This window comes from Primulina tabacum, chromosome 5, assembly GCF_025594145.1.
Source record: "Primulina tabacum isolate GXHZ01 chromosome 5, ASM2559414v2, whole genome shotgun sequence".
Classification (NCBI taxonomy): domain Eukaryota; kingdom Viridiplantae; phylum Streptophyta; class Magnoliopsida; order Lamiales; family Gesneriaceae; genus Primulina; species Primulina tabacum.
Genome location: NC_134554.1, coordinates 25,704,796 through 25,722,290, shown reverse-complemented (window position 1 = coordinate 25,722,290; position 17,495 = coordinate 25,704,796). Strand labels below are relative to the sequence as shown.

The 17,495-nt window shown below is 36.8% G+C and overlaps 1 protein-coding gene across 1 annotated transcript; it reads right to left on the bottom strand.

Annotated features, from left to right (window-relative positions):
- Positions 1 to 13,160: 13,160 nt before the first annotated feature.
- On the bottom strand, positions 13,161 to 16,170 carry LOC142547371 (cinnamoyl-CoA reductase 1-like). Its single transcript, XM_075655628.1, has 6 exons — positions 15,967 to 16,170; positions 14,934 to 15,103; positions 14,578 to 14,763; positions 14,314 to 14,476; positions 13,626 to 13,815; positions 13,161 to 13,548 (listed from the first exon to the last, which is right to left on the bottom strand). Exons 1-6 carry the CDS (start codon positions 16,079 to 16,081, stop codon positions 13,410 to 13,412), a joined length of 963 nt encoding a protein of 320 aa, XP_075511743.1. The 5' UTR covers positions 16,082 to 16,170; the 3' UTR covers positions 13,161 to 13,409.
- Positions 16,171 to 17,495: the final 1,325 nt, after the last annotated feature.

The window sequence follows — 17,495 nt, the reverse complement described above, 5'->3', positions numbered from 1 at the left end:
TCTGAAGTTCTCTCCCAAACCTCCCCAAGCAATTCACGGCACACACCATCAACAACAAGAGGAAGTTTTCAAAAGTTGCATGGGTTTCAAGCCATCGTCTTCTCGCCACCCTTCTTCGATTCGTCAACGATTATTCGTGCGTTAAATACGCAAAGGCACGTCATACTCTTCCCTTTACTCATCATCACACCATATTATGTAATTATTTATGAACTTGCATGAAAACAAATTGTATCTTTGGATATTTTAGGTTATGCATCATATGTGAATTTTAAAGCATGTGTTTTCATCCCAAAACATGATATAAGTGTGCTTGAAGGGGGCTGCCATGTATTGGGAGGATAAGGGGCATGTTCAACACGAGTTTAGGGAGGCCTAGAACCACACAACACGATGCACATGATAACAGAAACAAGCTGGAAACCAAAAATTGATTTTGTGTGTCAAGGGCTCGGGTTCAAGGTTTATGGTGTATGGCTCGGCTTCGGTTGCGACCAGGGCTGGGCTAGGGCCATGCTAGGGTCAAATAAGGAGTCCTAGCCATGCTAGGACTCTAGTCAAGGTGTTGGGGAGGAGTCCGTGCAGATTAGAGCATGCGCGCTGGTGGGCAGTAGCTTGTGCAGGGAAGGAAGTGACTCGGCCAGGGGGGTCTGGGCTGGGCTGGGCTAGGTACTTAGGGTCCCAAGATGGGGCACTAGGGTTTTGGCAGGGGTTGGGGCGGCTGCTAGCTCGAGAGGAAGCATGAGAACGTGAGGTAGGCCCTTGTGCATGCAGGTTGTGCTTCTGATCCAGGAGGCTTCTGCATGGGTTCCAAGGCTTGGGCTGATCTGGGTATGGTATGGGCATGGTCCAGGGAAGGTTAGAGTCAAGTGGGCTCGGTGGTGGCTCGGCGGGAAGTGTCCTAGGTTGGCTAGGAGTCCTTATGTGCTTAGGGGTCTCTCACTCACACACGGGCAGAATCGGGTCAAGGTTCAGGAAGGTTTTTGAGCGGGCCATGGCTGGTTATTTGTGCTGGGCTTGGTCTGTAGGGTCCTTAGGTGGGTTGTCTAGGTTTTGGCTCAAGGTGGCTCGGGCATGGCTCGCGTATTTTGGAAGATGTCTCGGTGGTTCGATAAGGTGTCAAATTCAAAAATTAAAAGGCTAAAATTGAATCCATGGGTCTAGAGGTGTAGATCATGACTTGGAAGGGTAGAATAAATACTAAAAATAATATGTTTAAAATTTGGGATCAAAATAATAAGTTTTGGATATATCCGGGATTTTATCGCCGCACGAAACGTTAATTAAAGAATTAATTGAAAAACCTAGATTTAAGCTTTATAAAATTATGAAAAATTATATTTAAGCTCAAATAATTATTAAAAGTCTAAATTTCTAAATTGAGAATTTTATATTAAGTTTTGGTTTAATTCGTGATTAAAACGCAGTAATACGTCTTATTTCAAGATTAAATTAAAAGTTATCGATTTAAGCCAAATAAAAATATGAGAAAATTCATATAAGATTAAATAATTATTTGGGACATACTAGAGTTAATGAAATTAAGAAAAAGTAAAAAATGTGAAATTTTACGTCTAGGGGTAAAACGGTCATTTTACACCTAAAAATTAGTAAAAGTCATGGCAGTGTCCTGAATGCTGTTTTATATGCTAATATGATTATTTTAAATTTTTACGGATGTTTTTATGATTTAATATGCCAAAATATTTATTTTAAAATGTTTATGGATTTTTATATGCTAAAATGTTGATTTTAAATGTTTATGGAAATGTATATGATTTAATATGTCAAAATGTTATTTTAAATGTTATGATTTAATATGTTAAAATGTTGGTTTTAAATGTTTATGGATTTTATGATTTACTATGTTATGATTTATTATTTTAAACGTTTATGAGTTTTATGATTAAACGAAAACATTAAAAGATATGTTGCATGCTTGGTTTAAAAGAAAAACGATATTGTTATGCATGTTTTTATTAAGTGATAGAAATACGACATGTTGAAGGATGTGAAGGGATTGTGACTAAATACGATGATATGTTGGAAATATCGTGAGGGTTATGGTCCAGTGGGAGCCTGACGATCGTGTTTTCGTTGATACGAATACGAATACGAATACGTTAATATGTTGATTTGTTGGCCATGGACTCAGTTGACCGGTGAGAGTGTTGCTGATGTCTCCGCCGCCCAGTACTGTGGTTTTATGTAGATGGATCTATCGCCCAATACGATTAAGAATACGAGTCACAATCACGATCCGAATTCAACAAATACGAATATGAATATGAATATGTTTATGACGAAAATGAATATGAATACGAATATGGTGATATGCATATGGATACGAATATGAATATTTTTATGTTTATGTTTATGCAAAGGTTTATGAATATGTTGATACGAAAATGTTTATGAAAATGTTTTTATTTAAAGTTTATGCATCATGAAAATGTTTACGAAAATGTTTAAATTTATGCTTATTCATGAAAACGATATTTTAATTACAAGTATTTTTCACTGTTGTATGTGATCTGTATATGTATTACTTGTTATCAAGAATATGATGTGTTGAATCTTTAGACTCACTAGGTGTGATTGATGCAGGTGATTATGATAATAATGTTAATGGAGGTCTTGATTGTTGATCTGACTGGACTGAAGGTGCACATAACCCGAGGACCGACGTAGTCTTCCGCACTAGTTATGATTTTTGATTTCACGGTATGCTAAAGATTTTTACGACATTTTATTTATGATTGCGAGTAGTTTTGAAAGGTTATAGTATGAGCTATAATTTTCAAATAATGTTTTTAGGTTGGTAAAACGTTTGACGATTTTATGCTTTAAAATATTTTCCTTTGGATTTTTAAATGTTAGTTGGATGTTTATTTTTAAAATGATGTCAAAAATATTTTATACAAATATGTATCGTTCGGCCGATTCTATGTAAGGTTTAAAAAAAAAATCTAGTACAAGTTAAGAAAATGAATAGCAGACGTTTCATAAAGTTTTTTGATATGATGGCACGTTTATGTTTATGTAAGTGCGTTCATGTTCAAGTATGAACGTCCTACTTTAAAATGCATGTGGTTTTATTATGTATTACTTGTTATTCTCAGTTTATACATGTTGAGTCTTTAGACTCACTAGACTTGATCGATGCAGGTGAGGACGAGTACGAGGAGACGAGGAGTGGGGACCTAATGAGCCGGCTCGGACTGCGCGGAGGCTAAACCCGAGGACCGCCTACGATTTTAAGAACTTTATGAATGTTTCAAATACTCTGATTTTATGAATCTATTTTACGTTGTTTGAACGAATACTTTTTGCAAACTTGGTTGGTAATTGTTTTTTTTCAATTATTTTTAGATGAGCAGCTTATTTTTATCGCAATTTGGAAGATTTCTATTTATTTAAGAAAATTTTTATTTTTCCGCAAATTTCAATTATTTTACAAGTACGGTACGTTACAGTTGGTATCAGAGCGGTGTTTTTGTAAAGGGTTATGCATACTGCCAGTTGCGAGAAGCTAACGAAGTAACACCTCATGTCTGTAAGTTTTAAAGTTTGAAATTCCTTCTGGTAGTAAGCATCAAGTCATGATTTGAGCATATGCATGTTTAAGTTCAAATTGCGTGCATCTTATGATATAGATATTATGGTCATGCATGTTGGTTTACATGTTGGGTAAATTTTGGAACAGATATGCAAGCTCAGATGTTTGCAGGGATGATTCAATTCTTCGCACAGTTTTCGGGGAACAATGTTGGCATAGATACAGGTGTGAGGCCCAGACCAGAAGCTGTTTATGAGCGGTTCAGGAGGATGGACCAAAAGAGTTCTCGAGGACTACTGTCCCGATGGTAGCTGAGGGATGGATTAAGTCCATCGAGGTGATTTTCGCTTTCATGGAGCTGTAGGATGCAGACAGAGTTAGATGTACCACTTTCCTGCTGACAAGAGACGCCAGACTGTGGTAGGAGAGCGCATCTGTGTCTGTGAATTTGCAAACACTGACTTGGGATGGTTTCAAGGAGGTCTTCTACTTCAAGTACTTCACTGAAGAAGTACGCTCCCGCCTGACTTGGGAGTTTATGACTTTGCGACAGGGAGACAGTAGCGTCGTGGAGTTTGAGAAGGGGTGTCATTTTGTGCCCATAATTGCTAATGACGCCAGGGAGAAGCTGAGGCACTTCATTGATGGGTTACGGTCGATCTTGCGCCGTGGTGTGAGAGTTGCTGGTCCTACCACCTATGACATTGCCGTGTCGAAAGCCCTGACGGCGGAGCAAGACCAAAGAAACATTGAGAACGACAAGCAGGGAAAGAGGCCCTATCAAACACCTCAGCTGCAGCAGCAGCCTCAATTTAAGAGGGACTTTCTAGGGACAGCAAGGGAAGAGGCCGTTTCAGGGACCCCCGAGAGGTAAGGGTCCTATTCCACAACAGAAGGCTCCTCAGAGGCCGGAGTACCCAGTATGTCCGAAGTGCAACCATCAACACATGGGCTAGTGTTTATGGGGTTCTGGCAAATGCTTCAAGTGCGGAGCCAGTGATCATATGCTGAAGAACTGCCAGCAATGGAGGCAGCCTACCCGGGGGAGAGTGTTCGCCATGCAGGCTGAGGAGACGAACCCAGATACGACTCTTCTGACGGGTAACCTATATAATTCAGCACCGTATTATTTTTGTTATGCATGATTCAAATTTGAGTTGGGATTATAAGTGTGCTAGTCTATATTTTTGGTGACTTGTGCAGAGATTTTCTATTATGCTTGATGGTAAGATTAGTATTTTGGGATATAAGTTTGGTGTGTTGTGATAACTTCTCTCAGAAAATATTTTCATAAAGAGAGTAGCCACGAAGGCCTTGATAGATTCTGGGGCCACTCACTCTTTTATCTCGGAGACATTTGCTAATCATTTGGACATCAAGTCCATTGGACTTGACGTGAACTATTCAGTGACAGTCCCATCAGGGGAAGAGTTATCAGCTACTAGCGTGGTCAGAGACATCGATCTCGAACTGCAAGGTCACCTAGTGTATGTCGATCTGATTTTGTTGCCGATGCCAGAGTTTGACATTATCTTGGGAATGGATTGGCTAATGAAGAACAGAGTTCTTATTGACTTTCAGAAAAGATCAGTGTTGGTAAGACCATTGGGCATGGAGCAATTTATCTTTCAGCCGAACAGATGGAGAAGTTTCCCTCGCATGATCTCTTCCATGCAGGCACGGAGACTTATTCACAAGGGGTGTTAGGCTTTCTTGGCCAATATTATTTCCACACCTGACGCACCCACTCTATCAATATCTGATGTACCAGTAGTAAGAGATTTTCCAGACGTTTTTCTTGATGATGTCACAGGCCTTCCATGAGAGAGAGGTGGAGTTTGCCATTGACCTTGTGCCAATCTCTAAGGCACCGTACCGTTTAGCTCCAGCTGAGATGTTAGAGCTCAAGTAGCAAATTCAGGAGCTCTTAGACAAAGAATTCATCCGTCCTAGTTTCTCACCATGAGGCGAACCAGTGCTCTTTGTAAAGAAGAATGATGAGAGCATGAGGTTGTGTATGGATTACCGAGAACTGAACAAGATAACGATCAAGAATAAATATCGATTACCAAGGATCGAGGAACTATTCAATCAGTTGCAGGGAGCTACAGTGTTCTCTAAGATAGATCTATGATCTGGGTATCATCAACTGAAGGTAAAGGATGCAGATGTTCATAAGACAACTTTTAGAACCAGATATGGGCACTACGAGTTCTTGGTGATGCCGTTTGAACTGACGAATGCTCCAGCAATTTTTATGGACCTCATGAATCGTGTATTTCAGCCCTATCTAGATCAATTCGTCATAGTATTTATTGACGACATTCTTATTTACTCGAAAAGCCATGAGGAGCACAGTCAGCATTTGGGTACAGTTTTGCAGGTCTTGTAGAGTCGCAAGTTGTTTGCAAAATTTACTAAGTGTGAATTCTAGTTGGAGAAAGTAGCATTTTTGGGTCATATAATATCTAGTAGTGGTATTGAGGTGGATCCAGCTAAGGTGGCAGCAGTTAAGGAATAGGTTGAGCCGAAGAACCCGTCGAAGATCCGCAGTTTCCTAGGCTCGGCAGGCTACTACATGAAATTTATTCAGGGATTTTCTCAATTGCAGTGCCACTCACTTCATTGACTAAGAAAAATGCTAAATTTGTAAGGAGTGATGATTGCCAGAAAAGCTTCGATATTTTGAAGCAAGCTCTTATCACAGCGCCAGTTTTAGCCACACCATCAGGGCAAGCCAATTTTGTGCTATACAACGATGCATATAAGCTCGGTTTAGGAGCAGTGTTGATGCAGCATGGTCGGGTCATAGCTTATGCCTCCGGACAGTTGAAAGTGCATGAGAAGAATTATCCGACTCATGATCTCGAGTTAGCTGCCATTGTCTTTGGGTTGAAGATTTGGAGACATTACTTGTACGGCGAGAAATGCCAAATATTTACGGATCACAAGAGTCTCAAGTATTTCTTCACAGAGAAAGAGCTGAACATGAGACAAACACGATGGTTGGAGTTGGTAAAAGACTACGATTGTGAAATTAGCTACCATCCAGGGAAAGCTAATGTTGTGGCAGATGCATTGAGCAGGAAAGTAGCATTCGTAGCACAGTTGTCAGTGAAGAAATCTCTTCAGTCAGAGATTCAGATGTTTGGCCTAGAAGTTTATCCTATGGGCAGAACACCCAAAATCTGACAGTACAGTCTTCTTTGCTAGACCGAATCCGTAGAGGTCAGCCTTCGGATGAGCGGTTACAGAAGTGGAGACTGAAGGATGAGGCCAAGGGCAGTGTACTCTATACAGTGTCTGATGGTATTGTGAGATACAGAGGAAGGATGTGAATGCCTAGTGTTGATTCGATCAGAAAGGATATCTTGTCAGAGGAACATGCATCTCCGTATTCCATACATCCAAGAGGTACCAAGATGTACAAGGATTTGCAGATACTATATTGCTGGCCAGGTATGAAGCGAGATATTCGTCGATTTTTATATGAATGTCTCACTTGTCAGCAAGTGAAAGCAGAGCATCAGAGGCCAGCAGGAATGCTTAAGCCGCTCCCTATCCCCGAGTGGAAATGAGAGAATATCACCATGGATTTCGTTGTTGGTTTGCCGAGGTCATTCAGAGGATCCAATGCCATTTGGGTTATAGTGGATCGACTTACTAAGTCGGCACACTTCCTGCCAGTAAAGACGACTTTCTCCATGATACAGTATGCAGAGCTATATATCAGGGAGATAGTCCGATTGCATGGGATCCCAGTTTCTATTGTGTCCGACAGGGACCCGAGGTTCACATCGTCCTTTTGAAAGAGCTTACATGCAGCCATGGGGACGAAGTTGCTATTCAGTACAGCATTTCACCCGCAGACAGATGGTCAGTCTGAATGAGTGATTCAGATATTGGAAGATTTGTTGCGAGCCTGTGTGATAGATTTCAATGGGAATTGAGAATTGAAGCTACCTCTTGTGGAATTTACCTACAACAATAGTTTCAATCATCGATAGGTATGGCTCCCTATGAAGCATTGTATGGAAGGAAGTGTAGATCGCCTATTCATTGGGATGAAGTCGGTGAGGGATCAGAACTAGGCCCAGAGATTGTTCAGCAGACCGCAGACGTGGTGGTCAAGATTCGAGACAGGATGAAGACCGCCCAGAGTCACCAAAAGAGTTATGCTGACAAGAGAAGAATGGATCTTGAGTTTGCCGTAAGAGATCACGTATTCGTGAGGATAGCACCTATGAAGGGTGTTATGAGGTTTGGAAAGAGAGGCAAGATGAGTAAGAGATTTATTGGACCATTTGAAATTCTTGACAGAGTTGGGACACTTTCTTATCATGTAGCCCTACCTCCGAATCTGGTCGGAGTATACAACGTATTCCACGTCTCGATGCTGAAGAAGTATATAGAAAATCCTTTGCATGTCTTGAGTTTTGAGCCGTTGCAATTGGCTCTAGATCTTTCATATGACGAAAGACTTGTCCAAATTCTAGACACACAAGAGCGGAGGCTTTGGAACAAGGTGACCAAGTTTGTCAAAGTCCGGTGGCTGAATCAATCAGTGGAGGAGGCCACTTGGGAGGCCGAAGCAGACATGAGAAGCCGCTACCCGGAGTTGTTTGGTAAGATTTAATTTCGAGGACGAAATTTATTTAAGTGGGGGATAAATTGTAGAGCCCAAAAAATCAGTACACGTAAAACTGATGCAATTATTTAAATTGTTATATTATTTATTTAAGTTTAAAACTGATTTTTAACGGTGCATGACTTACGATTTGCATTATTTTAAATTATTTATGTTTATTGATGCACCTTAAAATGTTTTCTTGAGTTTCATGTTTCAGGCGAATATTCGATATGAGATCGGGAAAAGAGATTGAGGACGATTTAGCCAATTTACGAAAAATGTGATATTTTATTTCAAGTCAATAAAATTAGTATTTTAAATGATTTACGAAACTTTAAGTATTTTAAAAGTCTAATTTAATTATTAGGTGATTTTTAAGATTTTAAAGTTATCACTTGAGTATTTTATTCTAAATAATGGGATTTTTAGTAAAGTTAATATTACGTTAATATTTTTAATTAGCAAGTTAATTATTAATTAAACTCTTAATATCCCACTAACACACTAACCCACCAACCCATTAACACACACACACTTTACACTTACACACACATGCACATATATACACACACTTGGTCTTTGCACACACACACATCTCTTGCACCCTTTCATTTCTTTTTGGAGAGAATTTGGAGGGTTCTTAGGCTCTTTCTTCAGCATCCCCATCTCCACCTTTCTCCTTCAAAATTTCAGCAACCACACATTTATTTCAGTAGAAAAATCGTTCCTCAAGTCGCCCGGATCGCTTCCGGCACCGCGTCGCTTCGTTATTCACCGTATCGTGAGTTTTAAAGATCAAAGGCATGTATATTCTTTCAGTTTTCGCATCGATCTTGTCATAGTAATTATTTTGATGTATATTGTATGAAAAACATGTGTATGTTATGCAAAAGTTTGAGTAAAAATATTTGAAACAATTTTGGATCAAAATTTTGGATCTCAAAAACTGAGTCTGTTGTCTTTTCGAATACTTGTGAAATTTCGGTCAATTATAAGGAAAACCTTTCACATATAAAACGTAGCACTTTTTGATACCTTTGATTTGACAGTAAATTCGTAATTTTTAGACAATAAACGAGTGAGATATGGGCTTTTTTGTTTGGCTGCTCAAGAAAAGATTTTTTTTTAGAACGCAGAACAGTTGTTTGCTGTCAATTCGAGTGTTGCGACTTTTTGGTCGATTTTTTTCTGGAAATTATTTCAACATATGAATTGTAATACATCGTGTTATCTTTGATTTGACATTAAATTAGTATTTTTTTGATTAGAAATGAGGGAGATATGATTTTTATCGTGACATAGCTCAAACTGTTAAATTTTTGTGTCACAAAATCCGTCACCCTATGTTATTTCAAATTATGAGACTTATAGGTTGGTTTTCTGGAAATGTTTTCAACATATGATTTGTAGTACTCTGTGTTATCTTCGATTTGATAGTATATTCCTAATTTTCTGATACGAAATGAGAGAGATATGATTTTTATCGTAAAATCGCTCAAGCTGTGAAAATTTGTGCATGTTCTTCACGTTTTCTCAAGTTTTGGTTGCAGGCTTCGTTAGGATCTCCTGAATCTTTGTTGCTTTTGTTAGGGCAGCATGTCTAGAGCGTTCCAACGAAGCCCTCAACATTTTTAAGTATGTTCGACGTGCAAAAAAAATATTTTTTATGTTTTTGAGGTATGCTAAATGTCTTGTGACCAATTATGAACGAGTTTGGAAGTTGATGAACGTGACCGAGGACCTCTCCACCCCGGTAAAGTATGACAGGGTTTGATTAGGATTGGAAAGCGATAAAATATGACCAGGGACCAATCCACCCGGTAAAGTATGACCGGGGATCTTATGTATGTGGTAGTGGACATCCCTGCCAGCCCATTACTATGGTTTAATCTGATCAGGCGCCTTTATGTATGGGTCAGTTGCTTTGAAACATATCTCTACGCAAAATGATTATGTTTATGTATGTCCAAGTTTGTACGATGCAAGTAGGTTTATGTAAAGTTTTACGATATGATGGTACATCTACGTTTATGTAAGTATGTTCATGTTCAAGTATGTACGTCCTACTTTAAAATGCATGTGGTTTTATTATGTATTACTTGTTATTCTCAGTTTATACATGTTGAGTCTTTACATTCACTAGACTTGATCGATGCAGGTGAGGACGAGTAAGAGGAGACGAGGAGTGGGGACCAATGAGCCGGCTCGAACTGCGCGGAGGCTAAACCCGAGGACCGCCTACGTTTTTAAGAACTTTATGCATGTTTCAAATACTCTGATTTTGTGAGACTATTTTACGTTGTTTAAACGAATACTTTTTCAAACTTGGTTGGTAATTGTTTTTTTTTTCAATTATCTTTACATGAGCAGTTTATTTTTATCGCAATGTGGAAGATTTTTATTTATTTAAGAAAAAATTTATTTTTCCTCAAATTTCAATTATTTTAAAATTACGGTACGTTACATTTTAACACAATCACACATCCTATTGGAGACACAGAATAGTTTGCACATATCTAATCGAGCATCAACTATCATACTAAAACCCACAAGCATAATATACACATCCAACTGTTCATCCTTGAGGCCTGTGAGTTTTGTCGAAGGGCATAATCGTGGACAAAAGTTTTTAATGACTCCCTTATATCAAGAAATTGAGTAAAATTGTGGACTATATGTGATTTGTATACTTATAAGACTCGACATGGCTGAAAACAAGACAACAAAAAATGGTTAAATTTTTACGGACATCAAAGAAGCTACTTCAATTTCACTGAAGTCCTATATGCCAATTAATGGATATATTTTACACGATGATCAATTTTTAACAAAAATGAAAAGAATGATGTTGCATTCAAAATCCGTCCAAGTGAACCATGATTTCAAGCATGAGATGACATGAATAAAGATATAATATGCAAGAAGTCAGGCAGTGAGAAATAAAATTCACACAACAGGATATACCTGTGCTCCAACAAGCAAAGACCCAAACTAAGAATGTTTAAATTCTCTACACCAAGACAACAATCGGACTTCAGGTAAACGCGTTCACTCTTATGAAGTCACATACTTTTCAATATGCAAATTTGGAGACAAGTAAGTCAAAGTTCAACATAAAAACATGCAGACATTACCTACTCTCCGAGATGTAAAACTGTGTGTCAAGATTATTGGATTTTGTGAACCTTCGAAAATGAAAAGATTGTAGTATGGAAACAAAAAGCACCGACAAAGGCACGATGCATGTGTGATGGTAACATGAGCAAGTTTTACGTCTGGAACAAGTTTGGGGCTCGAAAATATTTTTGCATTCTCATTTGGTCAAATTCACGAACACCATGAAGACACAATGTTGATCAAAATAATTTATGGGTTGACAAGTCTAACCTAAGAGGTGGCAACAGCATATGGAGTAACGATTGAGAGTGGTTGTGACCTGATAGTAGAGATGATAAACTGGGTCACTGACGATGAAGAGGGAATTTAAATCTTGTATTTTGAAAGAGGAGATTTGGGAATGTGTTGTTGGCTTGGAATTCTGTTTAATTGATTTCGGAGTTTGCGAGACATAGAGGGAGAAAAAGCTCCATAAATGATGTGAATGAGCGGGTGAAATAACCTCTTCGAAATTCAAAATCGGAGTGCGCTTTGGATCATTTACGTGCTCCATCCCATAACAAAAGGTCAAAATCAATAAAGATAATTTTGGGTTTCATGGAGAGATATAGATAAATTGTAAATGGGTCTACATGCAAGCAATAAGCCCAATGGATCAATTCTTGCAGGGCATTTGTTTGGGCTAGATTTGGACATGCACAAAATTTAATTAAACTCGTGAAGAAATAATTAAGTTGCAGGATAAGGTTAGAAAGCCCATAAAAGATTAAAAAATATTTGAATAAATCAAGTTGCGTGCTACGAAAAGAATATCCTGAGAGATTATGGGCTTGATCATGAAAGAGTGAGGGAATCGCCTAAATTTGAAAGAAAAGAGATTCATAGGCAGAATTGAAAAAAAAAAACTTAACTCAACAACACAACATTCGAAAAATTTCTAATTTCTCTACAAATTTTAGACAGCATCTTTACGCATTTTTAGATATTGGATTAGGTTTTCGGTCTTTGCAAGAGTCTTCCGGTACCTAGTTTTTATTATATTTCTTTGTTTACATAAAATCCTACTATTTGTTTATATTAATAATGTCAGGGATTTATTTCATTCATCTAGTTGTATTGTCGTTTATTTGTTTTGTATTACATCATAGTTTAAGAAATCATAACCGACAGTCAAATTTAATATCTATTTTGTTTGATTTCATATAAGTCAAATTTTTATTATTTTTCATTTAATTTGATGTTTGTAGCACATGTAACATCCGCAATTCAAAATATTGTGCAAACAAATATTTCAAGTTACTAACTAGGCAAGTTTAATAATTTATCATTTGCAAATTTATAGAAAAGAAATAATAAATAAACCAACAGTAATCGTCAAACAGTTAAAAAGAATGATGGTGGAGGGTTAATTTTTAAATATTTCAATTGATAATTAACACAAATTTCCTATTTTTTTTTATAAGCTCAACTTGGTTTATATATTGAATTAAATAGTATAATTCGATATAGAAAAAATTAAATATAATCTTTTAAATTTTTTTATTAAATAGTATAATTCGATATAGAAAAAATTAAATATAATCTTTTAAAATTTTTTATATAAAAAATTTTAATTGCCAAAATAGAAACTATATTTTGTAAAATTTCGTGTGTAAACTTGCATAAACTAAAAAATTATAACGGAAAATAAAGACCGAGCTCCTTTTCGGAATCCTATTATTTATTACACAATTATTATTTTTTTATAAATCAAAATGTTAATAATGCATAATAGATAAATTGACAATGACATCTAAGAATAAATACATTTCACGTGGACATGATAATGTAATCCTTAAATTAATCACTTGAAAAGAACACCATGGAGTACTTTATTTGACAACACACCAAGTCGAAGTCCATTTAAAGATCGAGATTCCACTTATACATAAGAAGAGAAACGAGAAAGAAATAAAAAACAGAAAATATTACATAATTGATCAACAAACTCACCAGAAAAAGATCTAAATGTGAAGCATAAAATCATCTAGATAACATAAGTTATTGGGAATGCTCGCCCGGAGGCATAGAACTGATTTGTTGCAACTGGATATTCATGTTCCATCATGAATCAAGCATGGACATCTGTTTGTAACTCTCCACCGCATCAACGAGCGTTTCTTTAAGCGGCCTGTACCTCCAACCCAGTTTCTGCAGTCTCTCCGAAGTGAGCTTCATCGTGTCCTCTCCCTCCTCTTTGAAGCTGAAAAAAGTGTATGGTACATCTTTATCAAGTGAAACTGCTTAAGAGTTGATGTTTCAGAGTGAAACATTCTTTACCTCTTGGGATACTCATAGTTAGGATACATTTCCCTCAAAATTTCCACCATACCCTGATATGAAACCGTGTGAGCCATGCATATATAACGACTTTCAGCTTCAGATGTTTCGTAAACAAACTTTAACGCTTCAGCTACATCACGTACATCCACCACCTTCCGGAAGCGGTTAACCACTTGTTCATTTCCTCCTACAGGATCGAACACATAGCGTACAAAGTAGTGTAACATTGGATAATCAAAAGGCTGCACACAAATGTGTAAACGTGAAGCCTGTTTAGAGAAATAAGGCGAAAAGGGACTTTGAAGGCTTTCCATTTGTGTAAACTTTCATAAATTCTTGGGTTAAACTTTCATAAATTCTTGGGTTTTAGTGGTAAATCGCATAAAGACCCTCTGTGTTATTTTAAATAAACCAACACTCCAATGTACAATTCAAATATAATCTTCATTCTGTAATTTGTCAGTTATACAAGCGAGAAACACAATAAGAAGATTACTTTTAATCGCCAGACCTAAAGTCTACGACCTTCCGTTTGGCAATGACACAGTCGACATTAAATTTTAGAAGATAACAACATAGTAAATCGCTGATTTTTTAAAAAAATAATATTTATTTAGAGAAATTAAATAAAATGAAATAAACTAAATTAAGCAATGCAACAAGAAACAATGGTCAAAGGTAATACCTTTCAAAAGGTTGATGAGAACAAGACTGCTAGCGTTTACCTTATGCAACAGGATCGGTCCCAGTACAAGGCAGGGACAAAAAGATATAACCTCAAGTCCACTTTTCTTTGCATATTCCAGAGCCTCGATCTCTGCCACTGTTTTCGAATAACAATACCAGTTCTGCGGATATAGAATCAAGTGATCAAATAAAGATTCTACAAATTGCCCAATGAGAAGCACAAAATAGTATTTCAAGTTATTGGCAATCCTCTAGCAATTACGTTTGTCATCTTGCAGTATTCTGCATCTGACCAACATGTCTCATCAAGCAATTGATCCTTGGGCAAGTTGGGGTTCATCACAACAGCAGCTGCTGACGATACAAAAACAACACGTCTGACTTTAGCTTCAGAGCATGCCTTCAAGACATTAAGTGTACCTTTTACTGCAGGTTCAACCAGTTCTACCTGCAAAGATGTCATGTCACCAAATTTATGCAAGAAAGTAGGCGGAATTGTCCTTCAAACCAATTTAGCACTCACGGAAAGTCAAGAAGTTGGTGTCACGATGTTCAGACAAACATGTTCTCCAATATCCATTTAATATTTAAATTAAGTAAAGAGTTTGAAAATCACACCTCTGGATTTGGAACGAAGCCACTAGGAACTGGGCTGGCAACATGGAATACTCCATCACATCCATCAACTGCAGCAAGCAATGAGTTATAATCCAGCAAATCTGCCTTAAAAAGCTTCAGCTTCTCAGCTGCATACTCAAGGCTTTTCAGCTGAACATTTTTGTCATACCCTGCAACAAACAAGAATAAATCCATATTACGCATCAGTAACACTGAAAAGCAATATTATTTTACACCAGCAACCACAATGATTTTTATTAATATAGAGTAAGAACCTAACAGATTAAAGAGTCGATCAAAAATAACAATGATATCCCCAAGCAAGTAAATGACATGTTTACAGGTCATTTTTGTCGAATACAGATATTTGCACATAAAAAATCATTGACAGGTTAAAAGATAGGAAAGAAGAAACAAAGGACCACAAAACATTCACCAGTCAATCCTAAAGGCAGTAACCCAGCGTCAGACTATCATCCAAGGTGTGAATGAACACCAGTTCCAGGCAGAGTCAAACTCAACATTCAAGTTCACAAACAGATATTTGAAACAAAACTTGAGAACCCAAATGGCTCGTGAGTTTGAGTTTCTTCAAGCACTTATCCATTTTTGTTTTGTATCAAACTCAAACGTTTGCTTGTGAAATTTCACATGCAAGGTTTATTCCTAAAGAAAAGTTCGTAAATGCTATACATAGTTTAATACACAATATTTACCAGGTTTCAATTCAAAAGGACGAACTAATTCAATTAGTGGCTCGAGTTCAAGCTCGAAATTGACAAGCTTAGATATCACCTCGAATCAATTCCACTGATTTACCCCATTCCTATAAACTGCGAGCAACTACATAAACAATCAGCTGATCATCAAAATCGATTTAATCAAAAATCAAGAATCACTCATTGGATCAACGATTCACTCAAACACATGCTAACAAAGTACCTAGGTTAACTTTACCAATATTTCCGGGAAAAAATCCAATATAATCCAAGCACTATAATGCATGCAAAAAATGATAAAACAAAAACATAACCCGAATCTCTGACAGTGCCATGAACGATGTAAGATTTGGAAAGAAGCAGCTTGATCAGCCATGAAGCAATGTAGCCTCCCGCCCCCGTCACGCAAACTCTGCTATTTTCTCCCATTTTCGCCACAAATTTAAAAACTTTTGGGCTTTGATTATGAATACCTTAAAGCGTATATTAACAAGCTCTGGTGACAAATGGCAATCCACTGGACTGTTAACGGACACGGCACCCCAATAAGACGGTATTTTATTTTATAATTTTGACAAATACTTATTTATTTGAATACATTTGAAAATATCATTTTTTTAAATAAATAATTGACCAAAAATACATTTAAAAAGATTATTTTTTAAATTAATAATTGATCAATGTTATTTTGTAAATTTCTCTCCATAAAAAATATTATCAGATTTTATTAGAATTAAAGGTTTTGGAGTTTGACAAATTTGCAAAACTAATTAGCTGAACCGAAGCCAACTGAACTGAGATCATATAACTGAAGTAACTCAAACTGAAATCATCAGAACTGAAGACTAAAAAATTAAATGATCGGATGAAATCGAACTGTACAAAGATAATTGAATTAGTAAAGTCAATTGATCTATCAGTTAGAACTGAACAAGACGCATTAACTCAGTCCAACTGATCAATCATATAGTCAATCTAACTAATCAAACTCCTAATCAGTTTGACACATCATCAGCATCTCAACAACCGACAAATCGTACACATCATACTGTAACTAATAGTAGAAGCGCCGCATATCAGATTACAGTATTGTACTAGTGTCAGAAGAATGTTTACACATTCTGAAAAGGACAAATCAATGAATATGAGTCATTTAATCTATTCAATATGACCGTTGGAAGCAAAATCTATAAATAGTTGATGAACTCAGTATGAAGCAGTTTAGTGATTCCACGATTTTGAAAACATCTGAAAAATTCAGTTATAAACGATCAGTTGCGATATTCATACAGAAGCTCACACTTAAAAGATATTTCATAGCTTTCAGGCTATCATTTGAGCTAAAATACTAGCGCATTACATTGTTATATTCGATATCTTAAGATCAGTTGTGCTACGAAAAATTATCAGGTTATATACTGATAAGCTATAAGAAACTAAGAGTTTCATTTTGACAGTGTTTAAGTCCAAACTGAAGTGGGTTATTACACTTTCTGTAATCAATCAAAGGCTTTTAGTGAAATCCTATTCTTGTGATAGAAGGGGTGACGTAGGAGCATTTGAAGTCTCCGAACATCCATAAAATCCTTTTGTTTATTATTTCAGTTATTCTTCAAGTATTCAATCTATCATTTAGTTCATTTCCGCACTTTAACTAGTTAACTGACTGATATTGACAGTAAGATTCTTGAATCAGTTCGTCACAAAACTGATTTATTATTTCGAAAAAGAGTCAAAATCTCAAAGTGTTTATTCGACCCCCCTTCTAAACACTTAGACCCTTCAAATCGATCCTAACAAGTGGTATTAGAGCGGTTTCAATCTTGTTTCTGAATACTTTCTA